This window comes from Sturnira hondurensis, unplaced genomic scaffold (assembly GCF_014824575.4).
Source record: "Sturnira hondurensis isolate 20B ecotype Veracruz unplaced genomic scaffold, ASM1482457v3 Scaffold0022201, whole genome shotgun sequence".
Classification (NCBI taxonomy): domain Eukaryota; kingdom Metazoa; phylum Chordata; class Mammalia; order Chiroptera; family Phyllostomidae; genus Sturnira; species Sturnira hondurensis.
The window spans coordinates 2,520,105-2,535,879 of record NW_028094832.1 but is presented as its reverse complement, the minus strand read 5'-3'; the positions used below and the strand labels follow the sequence as shown (position 1 = coordinate 2,535,879).

At 37.5% G+C, this 15,775-nt stretch overlaps 1 protein-coding gene and 1 pseudogene across 5 annotated transcripts in view; one reads left to right on the top strand and one right to left on the bottom strand.

Annotated features, from left to right (window-relative positions):
* The window catches only part of ADGB (androglobin), a 122,902-nt gene that overhangs the window by 20,863 nt on the left and 86,264 nt on the right, over positions 1 to 15,775 (top strand). For all 5 annotated transcript variants that reach the window (XM_037034800.1, XM_037034802.1, XM_037034799.1 and 2 more), the window contains exons 5-7: positions 513 to 722; positions 6,518 to 6,657; positions 9,055 to 9,141. In XM_037034800.1, coding sequence (XP_036890695.1) covers positions 513 to 722; positions 6,518 to 6,657; positions 9,055 to 9,141 — 437 coding nt within the window. The remainder of the gene's footprint in view (positions 1 to 512; positions 723 to 6,517; positions 6,658 to 9,054; positions 9,142 to 15,775) is intronic.
* On the bottom strand, positions 8,537 to 8,668 carry LOC118979007 (uncharacterized; annotated as a pseudogene).

Genomic DNA, 15,775 nt, shown 5'->3' with positions numbered 1-15,775 from the left:
TTTTAATTCTTTGCACATCTTACTCCTTGTCTAATTGGTCCTATTGACAAAAAGGAGATTATCTTTTTTTCCTCAAACTTCTGAACATTTACAGAGGAGTACTTCCTCATTTATAAGTTAATTGCAAAGTAATTCATTATTCTCAGAAGTATTCAGTCTCTTTCTCTCTTTCTCTCTATTTCTCTCTCTCTCTCTCTCACACACACACACACACACACACATAATTCAAATGAAGGCCAATGTCAAATAGAGGTTATTGACAATTTACTCTGAGGACAGACCTGAGCTAAGAGTATGTTTAATACTACACCTTTTAGCCTATAATGTGACAATATTTCCTGGAAGTAAAAGCAAGGTGTATGACTTTACTCAGCAGGCCAGAACTCAAACTGTGGAACACATTATCTATAGAATTTAATATTGCTATTGGAAGTATGTTCTCAACTGATTCCCCCCTCAATCACAGTGCCAACAACTGGAAAATAATGAATACTAATGTTTTTTGTCTCTAGCTGATGAGATGGATTATCAGTGAAATCTATGCAGTGTGGAAGATATTCAACGGGGATGCTTTGAACAATTATTCTAAAGGGAATACAGGGGACCCTCCTCTCGTCGTCTGGAAACCCTGGGAACACATATACTCTCTGTGCAAGGCTGTGAAGGGTCACATGCCTTTGTTCAACAGCTATGGAAAGTACGTTGTGAAACTTTACTGGATGGTAAGGTCATGTTCATGTGCATTAAATTCATTTGTCTTTAATATTGAAATATATTCTTCTCACAGGGTAACCTGGGCTAACACAAAATGATGGGTTTATGCAGGGTATCAGTCAGGTAGCTACTAGAGGAGGGTCCTGCATGTGTACTTTGGGGTTAGTAAGAGACACAGTTGTCTCTCCTGTGATACCAGGTCCCTGTGCTTTTTGAACTGGTGCTTCCCAGACCACGGCCCTCTGCTGCCTCTCCCTGTCTCTCAGGCAGGCGGGCTGTGCAGGTAGGTGGATGCACAGGGCTCTTGCCCTCCCTCTTTCCTCTGTGATGTGATGTCAGTGCCAAGAACAAGAGGGTATCCTTGAGCCTGGGCTGCTCCTCCTCTCAAGGGATTTGCTGCTGCTGACGGACCTGATCCCAACCAGTTTGTACCCTAAACTTGAGATTTGTTTTCATGTGAAGAAATCGCACACCGACACAGAAGGTTTTACCTCTGCCTAAAAGGAAGCAAATGGGATAGTAAGGAGCACAGAGAATTACAAACCCCTCAGTGAATGTGGCAATAGGGGTTCACACCACATTTAGCAATGCTTGATGATATTAGACACTTTGGGGTTTGCAATGGTGGAATGATCTTTCTAAAGACCCAGAGTCACAGGCCAGACCAGCTATGCATTTTGCAGACCCTCTTGTTAAAAAAGTATAGTACTTTAAACCACACACGAGGTCCTTCTGAGTACCCATGAAACCAGTCCTAGTCACTGAGAACATTCTTGAGCATTTGAAACGTGAGGGAAATAGGCAAAGTTAACCATTCCATTCTGTATGTCTATGAACACGACCTTTTCTCCATAATGAGCCCAAGCCATCTCTCTGCCTGGAATGCAGAACGTTGAAAGGCCAATGCTTAGGAATTAATAGCATCATTACAGTGGGAAGGTAGAGATAAAGTAATGTTGCCCTCTGTTATCCACAACAGGATTTAGGGGTTTGGTTTCGATATTCACAGCAAGACAATAGACATTGAAAGTCAAAATGTTATTAGAAGAGCTTTAGTAACTTCCTGAATTCCCTTATCTTTTTTATTTAGTGGTCATGATGCAGATTAGGCAGATGGCTCTTCAGAGCTTTAAATGTGTGTAGAGGAATGAGAGGGAGGACGTGGCTTTGAGCAAGCAGAACACCCAGTAGACAGAGTTAGAAGATGAGAGAAAAGGTTAAAATGAGGAGAGGGAGGAAGTGGGTTGCCTGGGTATTTGGCCCTCAGTTATGCACATTCACCTAGACCTGAACTGAGATGAAGTTCAACATTATGAATAATTTCAAAACGGCATCAGCAGAATATTACACAACCCTATTAGTTTCCATCTTTCTTTTTTTTCTCTCTCCCCCTGCTTTCTGATATCTTTCCTTCTTTCCAATTTCCTTCCAGACAGGGGTCAACATTTATTAACATTATAGTCCACTTGGTAAAGAAAATATGATTTATTTCTCTTTAGTTATACGGTCTCCTCAAGAGCTCAAATATACTTAGATTCAGAAATCTTTTTAGAAAAGGTATTTAGTCTGAGTTGGAAATCTCAAACTTATCTAATCATCCAACATATCTCTTTGTTGAGTTTTTTAATTGTACTTATTGGGGTGATGTTGGTTAATGAAATTACATAGGTTTCAGGTGCACACTCCTATATCATCCATATATTGTCATGTGTGTTCACCACCCCAAGTCAAGTCTCCTTCCATCACTTATCTCTCCAGATAACATTATGAGTCCTTGAGAGAAGAGGGCCAGGCGTGTGGTAGTCAGGAAGACTGAACCTCATGCGCAATGGCTTCTGCTTCCTCGCTGCTCTATCGTGGGCATGCTGCCAGACTGCTGAGCGGTGAGATGCATCTGCTCCACGTGAATTATTTGGGTAGGCAGCTGCTGGCAAGCATGGCTGAAGAGCATGGTTGTAGTCTTGCTCAACTGACAATAAGAGAAAGCTTTGCTGGGCCTCAACATTTCTAGAAAAAATCTGGGGAGGCAAGAGGCCTTCCGGGTCCTGTGTACACAGAGGGTAAGGGTCCACATTTCTCACGATAATGGAAAATGGGTCACAGACAAAAACAACTGAAGACAAAATATAGTAGTTGTGTAAACAGACCTAGCAAAGCCCCTGACAAATAGTAGGTTCTCAACACTATTCGTTTCCTTCCTTCCTTCCATTTATGCATTCCTTCCTCCTCTCTACCTCCACCTCCTACTATAGAAGCCAAAGGATCAGATCATGTTTCTTCCTGGCCCTTGGTAGAGCCAGGGAAAAGCATGTGGTTGGCTAACAGGTGCTCACTCACCCAACAGTGGTTCTCCAGTGTGAAGATGGAGAGGCTATAGGGTGATGGCAATGTTCTGTGTGATTATTTCAGCAACATGGCCTGGCTACAGCTCCTGTGCCCAACCTTGCTTAGTTCCTGTTTCCCTTTAATGCTCAGTCCTCTGGAATCCCATCCAGGTAGTGGCCAGAGCCGACACCTATATACTTGCCAGGTATAGGGAAGAATCAGAGTAAATGCTTTCTGACTAGAAAAACTATATTGTTATTCTTTTGCTTTTTTTGTCTCTTTGCAGGCATATACAATTTAATTTTTTTCTCTTCCAATTTTAGGTCAGTATTTAATGTCTACCCTTTGCTTTTCACTGTAAAAATTTAAGAAACATGTTCCTAAAGATATGTTTTATTTCCTTCTACTGCCAAATCCCTTCAGTATGATTACACTGGAAACACATCTTTTGCCCTACATCAATTTTCCTTTCCGTGTCAAATCTTGTTCCCCCAGAGTCTCCTCCGCACTGTTTTTATTTTCTTCAATTTATTGATGCTTTTTAACCTTTTTTTTTTCTGATTGGACATGGATTTTCTTCTCTGCTGGTTCCCCTGTCCTCTGTCCCTATGAAGCAATGACCTTAATCACTTCTTAGAGGCAACCCTACCTCAGGGGCAGAGCTTCCCTACATGACATTTAAAGCTCAGATTTTCAGACCAGTTTTCCCCATAAAAGTACACCCCTTATACCAGTTAGGGTTCTAGATAAAGAGCACCAGGGTTCTTTGACTTCAGCCAGACAAGCATGTACAGAGGAACATAACGGACAGTATTGTGAAACAGAGCTGTTCTCTCTCGTCTCACCTGCAGTGATGATACCTCTACTGGGTGCAGGTGGTCTTTTCAGGTACTTCCCGAAGTCAACATTCCTTTGGCTCCTTGAAGGAAACACGCAAGTTACTGCTTTCCACTGGAAATACACACGGCTGTTGGCAGCCTTTCTCTGATCATCCTAGTGCTCTCATTTGTCTCTTAATAAACACAGAAAACACACACATTGGAACCAATGGATGGCAACTTCCCCAATTGCCATCCACCTATTGATATAAAAAATGCATTACATTTTGTTTCTGATTAAACCTTGTACTTTTTAAGGACAATATTAAAGTAGAATTCAGAGCTTCTTTTTTGTAATTGATTTTAGAGAGATAGAGGAAGGAGGTGGAGAGGTGGGGGTGGAGGGAGAGAAAGAGATTTGTTGTCCCACTAATTTATACATTCATTGGTTGAGTATTGAATGTGCCCTGACCAGGGATTGAACCTACAACCTTGGTGTATCAGGACAACGCTCCGACCTGCTGAGCTACCCAGCCTGGATTCAGAGTTTCTTAACCTGTGGGAGCAGAAAAGATTGTGTGCCTCCCACGGCCCAGCCCAGACTCTCTGAGTCCGTCTCTGGGCAGAGCCAACAGTCAGCACCTAAAACAAACTCTCTCCCACCTGGTGACTTTGTTGTTGTTTTTTAATTTGTATAAAAGATATACCATGACTAATTTTTAAAACATTCAGTGACTATTTTCCAAAATGTAAATGTTTTATTCTTATTTTATTAACATTCTACATGCTTTTAATAAAACAAACTGAAATACTCTTAGAATGTTCAAGTAGAAAAACGAAAGTTCCCTGAGTTTACCTACATAGAGGATCACAGGAAATGATTTCTGTATATTCTCCTAAATATTTTTCTTATAACCATATGCAAACCATTTATACATGTATGTATAATTTATAGCAATGGTAAGATCATGTAGTAGTTCTTGTTTTATATAGCATTTTTTTCCTGACCATGGATGTTTTTATGCTTGTTTACCTATTTCATACGTCATTGTTTGAATGTAGGAATGGCTGCACACACTTTGCTATTTAATACTGACAGTTACGTTATAGACTAGTGCTTACTAATACATATAATGCTGCAATATTGCATCTTTGTGAATATATTTTTACCCATTTGCATGACTATATTTTCTAGGATTTCTACATTTGTAATTATCTTTTGTCAAAATATATGCAAATTATTTTTCTGTTGTTTGTTAGTTTATTTTGCTCATTAGATTCCATATGTGAGTTAAATCATATGTACTTGTCTTTTTCTGTGTATGCAAATTCTTAGTAAAAAATATATGAGTTACTCTTTTATTTTCATTGGTGCATAATTTATATTTGGTAAAATGAGCATTTAAGTCTGCTATTTTATTATTTACTCTGTTACATCTGCTATTCTTTGTCTTTGTTTCCCTTTTCCTATCCTCTGTGAATTTCTTGGGAATTTCAAAGGTTTCCATTTTGATTTGTCCTCTTTTAGGAAAGAAAGAAAAAGACATACACACATAACCACTAAATTACGCAGGGTCAGTTTCGAGTTAACCACTGTCACACAAAGAAAACATTTTGTACTCTACCGTTCCTATCTAACTGGAGAAAATACACTGTTCCTTGACTCTTCAGCTCAAATGCCACCTTCTCATGAACACATTAACGCAGTTAGCTATACTTCTTTTCTGGTCCTAGAGCAATTTGAAAAGATGCTATGTTACATTGTTTGCACATATGTCTTCTCTCCCCTCACTAAACTATAAGAATTCAATGGTATAAGCTGTGTGTTATGTCAGTCTTTGGGTTTACAATGCTTGTATCACTGCTAAAAATATTTATTGGGCAAAGGAATGAACTCATAATAAACTTCATTTGCAAGACCAAAGTTAAAGACACTTTGAGTTCATAATACTTAATGTTATGTTTCAAGATTTTAACTACGAAGTAATATGTACATAGCTTAATATATAATGATGTTATTAATCAATATATTAATTAACACTATATTTTAAAATTAGATATTTAATTATGAGTGGAATAATATAATCATTGGAAGCATAAGGTCATCAAGCTTTTTAGGATATATAATAATTGCTACAGTTATATTTGGAGAATTTTCATTATGACTACATTAAATTATTTGATTATGCCCAAACTTCTACATGGTTATATAATGTTTTGATTCTGCTATTTGAAACAGTTTAAATTATTGCCTTATGTAAGAGGGGGCACCTAAAAATGTGCTTATATGACCTGATAAATAAAGATAGATGCTTATGTCTGTCCTTATTTGGATGTGCTATAATTATATTAAGTAAAATAATAAGCTAGAACTATCAGCAAGAGTAGTGTTGAAGACAAGAATGTCAGTTTTTAAATGTAAGAAATTAAAATAAAATTATAAAACAGTAAATAATGTCAGCAGTATACGGAGTGGGGCAAAAGTAGGTTTATAGTTATTTGTTTAGAGAACAAGATAATAATTGATGAGTAATAATACTAGATAAACTCTGTTGTTGGCACACTTACAATGTAAACCCACTTTTGCCCTTTCATATAATAACATATGAGTGAAAATAATATAAATCATTGATGGTGTATTTCTTTCTTTTCATTTTTAGGGTTGCTGGAGAAAGATAACCATTGATGACTTTCTGCCTTTTGATGAAGATAACAAGCTATTGCTTCCAGCTTCAACTTACGAACTTGAACTCTGGCCAATGCTTTTAAGTAAAGCTATCATTAAGCTGGCGAATGTTGAGTACGTAGAATGTAGAATCATCCATCACTCACTTGTGTAAAAACAAAAAGGCAAACCACAGCAAAAGCAACTATACTACATCTATGTTCCATAGCTTTATTTTTGAAAACCAATTTAAAAACCTTTCTTTCCAAACAATGTAAATTTCCTTATATAATATGAATATGCCAAAGTCACTAATTTGAAGTATTGGGTTATCCAGCAATCAAATAAAAGTCTGCCTAGCAAAAGTACTCAAAAAACTATTCCATATTCAATGCTCTCCATGAATGGAAATTCAATCCCAGAAAATAATATTTCATCTTAATGGGAGAAAAAGGTTATTTTGTAGGGGAAAATATTGATTGATCCTGAGTGATATAGAAATACAGTTAAGGGTTTAGGTTCACTATATGCAACAATAATTTGCTAATCTTGAAAACCCTGAACTGTTCCAAAGGATGCCAATGTGCTCCTCATGCTTTTGGTAACACCGGTCGCTTTTAATACATTCACGATGAAGAACTATTTATATTTCTTTGATGTTCTTATGAAATGCACTTGTATCTTAGATGCCTACAGGACCTGTTCACCAACACAGATGAGAAACTTCTGCTATGTTTATTCTCTTCGATTCCACATGCAGAGGCCCATGGTCACTCCATCCTGGCCCTAGCAATGAACAGAAGCTTAGATGCCTGACTTGCCAGTGCACGGGAACTCTGTGTCCCTGCTTGGCAGGAGAATGCTCACATACGATGCACCAGCTTGAATTTGACACCCTCCCCCCACCCCGCAGTGTGTCACGGCCTCTCAGTATGCAGCAGAACACACGTATGCACTTTAACAGATCACATCTGCTATTTGCTTAAAGCTCAGACCCCGCCCTTCCACAAACACAGCGATGTCCGTCAGAAGCCAGGGCTGCTTGTTGTGGCTTTTCCTCAGCTCAGCTTCCTTTCTCTCTGCCAAGGCTACGCAACCAACCAACCAATCTTCCTGCCATCCTCTTCACTCCCTTCTCACTTACTTACCTTCAATTTTCTATTAGTAATTTGTTTCACCAACTTGCAGCCTGTATATAATTGCAATGACTTAAAACAAAACTCATTCCAGATCTTTTTCCATAGCTGAGCACCACTTGGTATTCACACTGGTGACAAGTGTGTTTGTTTATTTTGAAAGAAAATAATGTTCGAAATTGTCAAACCTCACTTGAAGTTCTAAGAATTAGACCTGCAAGCCAGTAAGGCATTAAAAGCATGACCAGAACAATTGGAGTTGCATTTTTTAATTCATCTATAGTTCAGTAGAATTTTATATAACTTCAGTAAAAGAATTATTGTTATGTTTAAAAAAGTAAATGCAGCTTGGAAATAAAGGGTCAAATATAAGATATTTGTTATGCTTTCTAGGGGAAGCCTGCTACATGTAGTATAATACATTTGTCTATATATTTTCTCAGGTTTTATTTATTGTCATATGTGTTTTAGCTTTCTACATTAAAAACTAATATTTATAGTATTTCAGTATGACTGTGAGATAGATATACAAGGGAAAAAGCATTATTTCTATGAGATTTGTACAGTCATTTCTTAAATATGATTATCCAAAGAGGAATTTAGACAAGACTGTAAATTATCCCAACAGAAATCAGCTATCTTTGAAATATGTAGACACCTCAATCCTTCAGTGGCCTCCGTTGGCCTGTGGTCAGCTGGAGCTGCGACTCCTGGGCAGGACAGGACATGCATATTAATGCAAATAGACTAATCGCTTCAGAAAAAGGTCTAAAATCTAAAATGAGAGGACTGATCTTTGGTCAATCACAATGTCATTTGAATTTATGCTATGGTGGCAAATCCACTCTTTTGTACAGGGTAGAACAGATGGTTCTGGTTTCTCTGAAATTATCTAATAATTGAGAATGTCTGATGCCCATCCTGACCTGCCATGTATGAAACTGAAAATACAGAGCTTCAGAGACATCTTAGTAACGAACTATAGAAATGATCCCTGAAAGTATAGTCTTGACATCTTAGAATAATCACTGAAATCAGAAACATAAAAATCACTTTTATTTTTAAAAGAACAACATGAGAATCTATTCAACACATAAACTATAGATTACTATGCATATTTAAAATATATAGCATGTATGAACATGTTTTACATACAGGGCATTAATGTCAATTTATACATTTTAAAAATAAAGCTTATAAACATGTTTTGTAAATAGACATGACATTTTATTATTAGGTCTGCTTTAACAAGTCATTTGACTATTGGAATAATATTGTCTAACACTGTAATGTATAACCACGATGCCCCTACATGTATTATTATGCCACTATTTATTAGAGATTCCTACTTCTTATTTACCTCTTTGTGTTTTCTGTTGTGCATTCGCGTTCTTAGCATCCACGTGGCTGAGAGGAGAGAGCTCGGAGAGTTCACGGTCATTCATGCTCTTACCGGATGGCTGCCAGAGGTCATTTCTTTCCAGTAGGTTTCCCTGACTGTTATGCTACTTATATGTGTTTTTCTTCCTGTATAAAGTTGCTTTAACCAAAGCGTTTTTAGTTTTTAAGAAAATTTCAAAAAAATTTACATTTTACAAAAATATTTGGGAGATTAACATTTTCTATAAAATTCCTTGAGAATCTCAGTATAAATCACTCCGGTGTTCTTTTATATATTCTAAATTTAATCCTAAAATATCTGGATTCAACTAGGTATATGTCATTCATTACAAGTGAGGCAACTGAAGCTCAGAGTGGTCAAAGTCCCCAGGTTTGTCCACCATGTACCTGGAGTAGATAAAGTTGAATATAAGTCTTTCTGGGTCAAAATCTCACTGTCTTTCTCTATGAGTCTAGCTGTACAGAGATTGCTTATCTATGTCCATATAGAGTCCATTTTCTTTCTTTCTTTTTTTCTATTTTTGTTCAAGTACAGTTGTCCCCGCTTCCCACCCTTGATCCTTCCTGCCTTTGACTTTGTCCATATGTCCTTTATGTTCCTTGACAACCCTTCGCCCTCTTTCCCAGTTTGTGCTCAATTTCAAGGTCTCCGGTTCTATTTTGCTTGCTTGTTTGCTTTGTTGATCAGGTTCCCCTTATAGGTGAGATCATATGGTCTTTGTCTTTTACCATGTGGCTTACTTCACTTACCATAATGCAAGAGGGTCCATTTAATGTCAGGCTTACTTAAATTTTTGCAAATACTTTTATTTTACACATGAAGGTTATACACATACAATCTGATCATGTTACTACTGGCATTGGAAGTTAGTTAGGGTAAAGTGCAGAGAAAAGAATACATAAATAAATCTGAACTTACCAATTCAGACGTCAACTTTTATGAGAAGGTCAAAGCGACAGTACAGTTACCAGTTTGGATTGTCACTGATCTTTGGCTGATGTCAGGAAGCTACTGCTCCCCAAGGTCCAGGTTAGAGGAGATTGAAGACAGGCCCCAGTAACTTGGATTCTACCTCTAAAACATCTGTTCAGCAACCTAAACTAGCTGGGACTTGGTTCAAGTAAAAATATTTTCAGGAGAAAAATGTAAGAGTAGACACCCTTCCCGAAAGACCCCTTTCCTAAAGAAGAGGTGCTCTTGTGTTTTTATCTTAGAAAAGAACCAGGTGCACCCTTTTGCATCTTCTCACAGGAAGTCCTTTTCCGATACCTAAGAGAAGAGAATATTAACTGATATCATATGGACAATGTTAGTGAAGAAAAGTAGAGAGACAATGGGATTTAAAAGTATGGACTTTTCTAAATTTTTGTATTTGGTTTGGATGGAATGCTTACAATTTTGCCTTTCTTTTCTCTGCACAGTTGTCAATAAACATACCAGAGACATGAAATCATCAGAAATCGCTCAGAAATAGATCAGAATAATTTACAACTATAAAGTTAGTTGTGTAAAAATTACAAATGGTCTCTTCCTTAGAATCATACATAGAACTACTAATGATATACTTTCATAATTTTAAGGAAATCGATTTAATAATTAATCAAAATTTGTAGGACTTTAAATGTGCAATTTGCATCAGTTTATGATTGCTTATGAAGTATCTATGCAAATGATATGAGAGGGGAAAGCTTGAGCTTCGGAGTCAGACTGTATAGCTAGGTTTACATTCTTACATTTCCGATTTTGCGTTATGTGAGTTTTGTGAGTCATGAACTTCTCTGGGCCCGGTTTCTTCTTGTGTAAAGTGGGGATACATTGATGCACCCCGGATGGTGTCCTGAAGATTAAGTGAATAGGTGAGAGTGTCAGAAAAAGTTGCCAGTGCGCGGCAGAGACATTGTTAGTGAAAGTTTCTTTCCCTCTCTAATGACTTTCACTAGTTATTTATGATCTAGAAATATGTATGATGGTTAAAAATCAACCTTAAGGAACAAAAAAGAAGTCTAAAGAATAAGTGAAGAATGACTTAGACATTCAAATTTGGCCATTTATTTCAAAATACAGCCCCCAAAGTAAAATATTATACACCATCTTTGATTTATATTTTGATTTGTAGAAGTTTCCTTATATTCTGCCACATTCATATACATTAATTCATGTGTGAATATATTTCATTTTAAATGAAAAGAATGTCATGAAACAGCCCTGGCTGGTGTAGCTCAGTGGATTGAGCGCGGGCCTGTGAACCAAACGATCGCGGTTCAATTCCCAGTCAGGGCACATGCCTGGGTTGCAGGCCAGTTCCCAGCAGGGGACGCACATGAGGCAACCAACCGTACATTGATATTTCTCTCCTTCTCTCCTTCCTTTCCCCTCTAAAGATAAATAAATAAAAATTTAAAAAATAATGAATAAAGCTTAAGAATTGTTTAAAAAAAGAATGTCATGAAACAATACATCAATGATTGTCAAGAAATGTTTTAAGTGGAAATATGGGTGCAATGACCCTCTGCCAATGGTGCAGGCAGGGGTCAGGAATGGCTTCGTGGAGAAAGTTCTGGCTTGATCTGAGCTTTTACTGTTGGCTGCATTTGATTTGAAGGACAGGAAGGAGAAGGCTATTGAAAGCAGGAGCACAATGTGATTAAAGCCACGGTATGTTCAGGAGTGGGATGTTTCTACTACTAAGAATGTTTAGAGGGTGCAGGTGAGCCTTTCAGGGGTGAGCCTCTCATTGGCCAGTTGTGGCCGTGTTTTTGCAGAGGCCAAGAAGAATTAGAGTATCAAAGGTCAAAATCTGTGATGGCTTCTGATTTTCTGATTTTTTTCAATGTGAAAATCATTTAGCATGAAAAAAAAAGTTATGTGGCACCTCCAACAAATGACTTCTTCTCTTCTACTGTCCCATGGCAGCAGCAACGTGAGACACTGCTCGACCTGCAATTGTTGACCTTGCCGCTTGTGTTTTCCCACAATTAGGACAGTTATACCATTTAAAAAAACTTTTAACTCTCCACGTGCAATAGAAACACAGTCCACGACATGCATGAGTGTACATTAGAAGTCAAGTTCCAAATGAAGAGGCCAATGACTTTTTCTCGGCAAACTTCTCTGGTCTTGGTGCAGTGCATTTGTGAATGGAGCACTCCACACCCAATACCCAAGCCTAACTGTCCAAGAAGTGATTTGGTCAGGTCCTGTGGTGTTTGAATATTTTTCTTTCATAGTATAGCTTTTTTTGTTGTTGTAGGTGAAAAGAAAAGGAAAACGTGGGTTTTGGATTCAGTTCTGCTTGAATCCTGACTCCACCATTTGCTAGATGTTTGATAGCATAAAATGTACAACCTCCTAAACCTCAATTAGGTTGTAATACCTATGTTGCACAGCTTTTGGTGGGATTAAATGCAAACATAAAATATACCGAATGCCCACTGCCTATCTGCCATGCCCTGGGGATCCAAGAAAGAGTATGAGGCAGCCCAGGCAGTCATGCAAATCACAGATGCATAGGGAAAGCCGTTCACCTGATTGGATCCTCAGAGAAAAGCGTAACAAGTGAATGTGTTTATTTTTCCTGCGTCTCCGTCATTGCCATCCTAGGTCAACTCACCATCACTGCTCTCGTGCACTAACCATGCACTAGCTTCGTGACTGGTCCTCCTGCGTCTAACTCTCCCTCCTGTAGTTAATGCTCTACATGGCCTTGAGAATCACTTTTTAAAACATAAATCAAATAATATCATTTGCCTTGCTTAAATCCTTTCCATCACACTTGAAGTTTCTCAGTCTTTCTCCTTTTCTTTAGGGATCTGTACCATCTGACTCTTGCACAATCTCCAACCTTATGCCTGACCTCAACTCTGTGTTGGCAGCTACTCACTGGCCGTCTGCATCTTCACTCTGTTTCCCAAATACACGAAAATCATTGTCCTTGGGGGTCTTCATGTGAGATTGTAGTTGTTTTTATAGGCCTTGAATGATCTTCTGTCAGATAGTCACTTGACTGGGTATGTCATAACAGTTAGCTTTCGCCATGCTTAAATATCAACTCCTCGGACAGGCCTTCTTAACCATCCAATATGTGCCATAGCCCATCGTCCACTACTTTCATTTCCACTGTGGAAGTTACCACTGCCTGTTATTCTCTCTCTCTCTCTCTCTCTTTCTGGGTGTGTGTGTCACACCCAGCCACTGGGGCAGGATAAGGAGTTGCACGAGGGTAGGGACCTTTTGTCTTGCTCAGTGCGGTGCCTTCTGTGGTCTACAACCACAACACTGAATGAATGGCACACAGTACATCCTCAACAAATGTGTGCTGATTGAGTGATTTAAAAAAGTGTTTTTGAAGGCTATAAGAAGGGTATAAAGATTCTTTGGGAACTCAGAGCAAGAACATATGGCTTAATTCATCCACATTTTATCACATTTTACACACACACACACACACACCTATCACATTTTCTTCATTCATTCACACATCAATGGACACTCAGGTTCTTTCTGTGTCTTGGCTATTGTAAATTATGGTGCAGCAAACATGGGAGTGTACATATCTTTTTAAGTTAGTGTTTTAATTTCTCTCAGTTACATACCCAGCAGTAAAGCAACTACATCAGCCCTGACCAGTGTGACTCAGTTCTTTGGGTATTGTCCTGCAAAGTCAAAGGCTGCTTGCTCAATTCTTGCTCAGGGCACATGCTTAAGGTTTTGGTTTTAGTCCCTGATTGGGGCATGATTGATGCTTCTCTCCCTCTCTTTCTTCTTCCTTTCACCTCTCTCTAAAAACACATTAAATTAAAAAAAATATTTTAAAACATTGCCAAATCAATAAAATTTCTTTTTATTTTTTAATCTTTTGTGGAAATTCCACGCTGTTTTCCATATTGGCTATACCACTTCATAATTCCTCCAGCAGTCCATGAGCATTCCATTTTATTCATACCCCCATCCACACTTAGGTTTGATTTGCATTTTTCTGATGAATAGTGATGTTGAGCACCTTTTCATGTCCCTTTGACCATCTATATGTCTTCAGATCCTTTTCCATTATTAGTAGAATTGTCTGGGGTTCTTCTGCTGTTGAGTCGCATGTGTTGTTTATAGAGTTTGAAGATTAAGCCATATTAAATATATGATTGGCAAATATTTTCTCCCAATCCCTTTTCATTTTTAATAGTTTTCTTCACTGTGTAGAATCATTTTAGTTTCATGTAGTTTCTCTTGTGTATTTTTGCTTTTGTTACCTTTGCTTTTGGTGTCAAATGTAAAACCTCATTGCCAAGACTAATTCAAAGAGGTTACAACCTATGTTTTCTCTAGGAGTTTTATGGTTTCAGGTCTTATATTCAAGTCTTTAATACAATTTGAGTTGATTTCTGTGTATGGTATAAGATAGTGGCCTAGTTTCATTCTTTTGTGTGTTTTTGCTCAATTTTTCCAACACCATTGACTGAAGAGACTATCTTTCCCACATTGTATATTCTTGGCTTTTTTGTCATGAATTAATTGACTGTATATGTGTGAGTTTATTTCTGGGCTCTTCATNGTGTAGAATCATTTTAGTTTCATGTAGTTTCTCTTGTGTATTTTTGCTTTTGTTACCTTTGCTTTTGGTGTCAAATGTAAAACCTCATTGCCAAGACTAATTCAAAGAGGTTACAACCTATGTTTTCTCTAGGAGTTTTATGGTTTCAGGTCTTATATTCAAGTCTTTAATACAATTTGAGTTGATTTCTGTGTATGGTATAAGATAGTGGCCTAGTTTCATTCTTTTGTGTGTTTTTGCTCAATTTTTCCAACACCATTGACTGAAGAAACTATCTTTCCCACATTGTATATTCTTGGCTTTTTTGTCATGAATTAATTGACTGTATATGTGGAGTTTATTTCTAGGCTCTTCATTTTGTTCTCTTGATCTGTGTGTCTGTTTTTATGCCAATACTGTGCTGCTTTGATTCCTATAGCTTTGTAATGTAGTTTAGAATCAGGAGGGTCGGTCTTTTTTATCAAGCTTGCTTTTGCTACTCAGGGTCTTTATGGTTCTATGAGATTTTTTTCCATTTCTGTCTAAAGATGCCATTGAAATTTTGATAGAGATTGCATTAAATATGTGGATGGCTTCAAGTAGTTTGGACCTTTTAATAATATTATCTCAATTCATGAACACAGAATATCTTTCCATTTATTTGTGTCTTCTTCAATTTCTTTTCTCAGTGTTCTACAGTTTTCAAAGTATAAGTCTTTCACATCTTTGGTTAAGTTTATTCCTATGTATTTTATTCTTTTTGATGTGATTGTAAATAGGCTTATTTTTTTAAATTTCTCCTTCTTAGAGTTTGTTATTAGTGTATAGAAACAATAGGTTTTTGTATATTCATTTTGTATTTTGCCCTTTTATTAAACAATTTTATTAGTTTTCACAGTTCTTTGGTGTCATTAGGGTTTTCCATGTATAATACCGGTACCACAACATCTGCATGTGGTGAGACTTATTCTTCTTTCATTCCAGTCTGGATGCCTTTTAGTTCTCCTTCTTGACCACTTGCTGTGGCTAGGACTTTTATTCAACACCTAATGCCTGTTTAATAAAAGTGGTGATGGTGGGCATCCTTGTCTTGTTACTTATCTTGGAGGAAAAGCTCTCAGCTTTTCAGCACTGAGTACGACGTTCTGTCTAAACTCCTGTTGTTGAGAGTATGTATCATGAATGAATGGT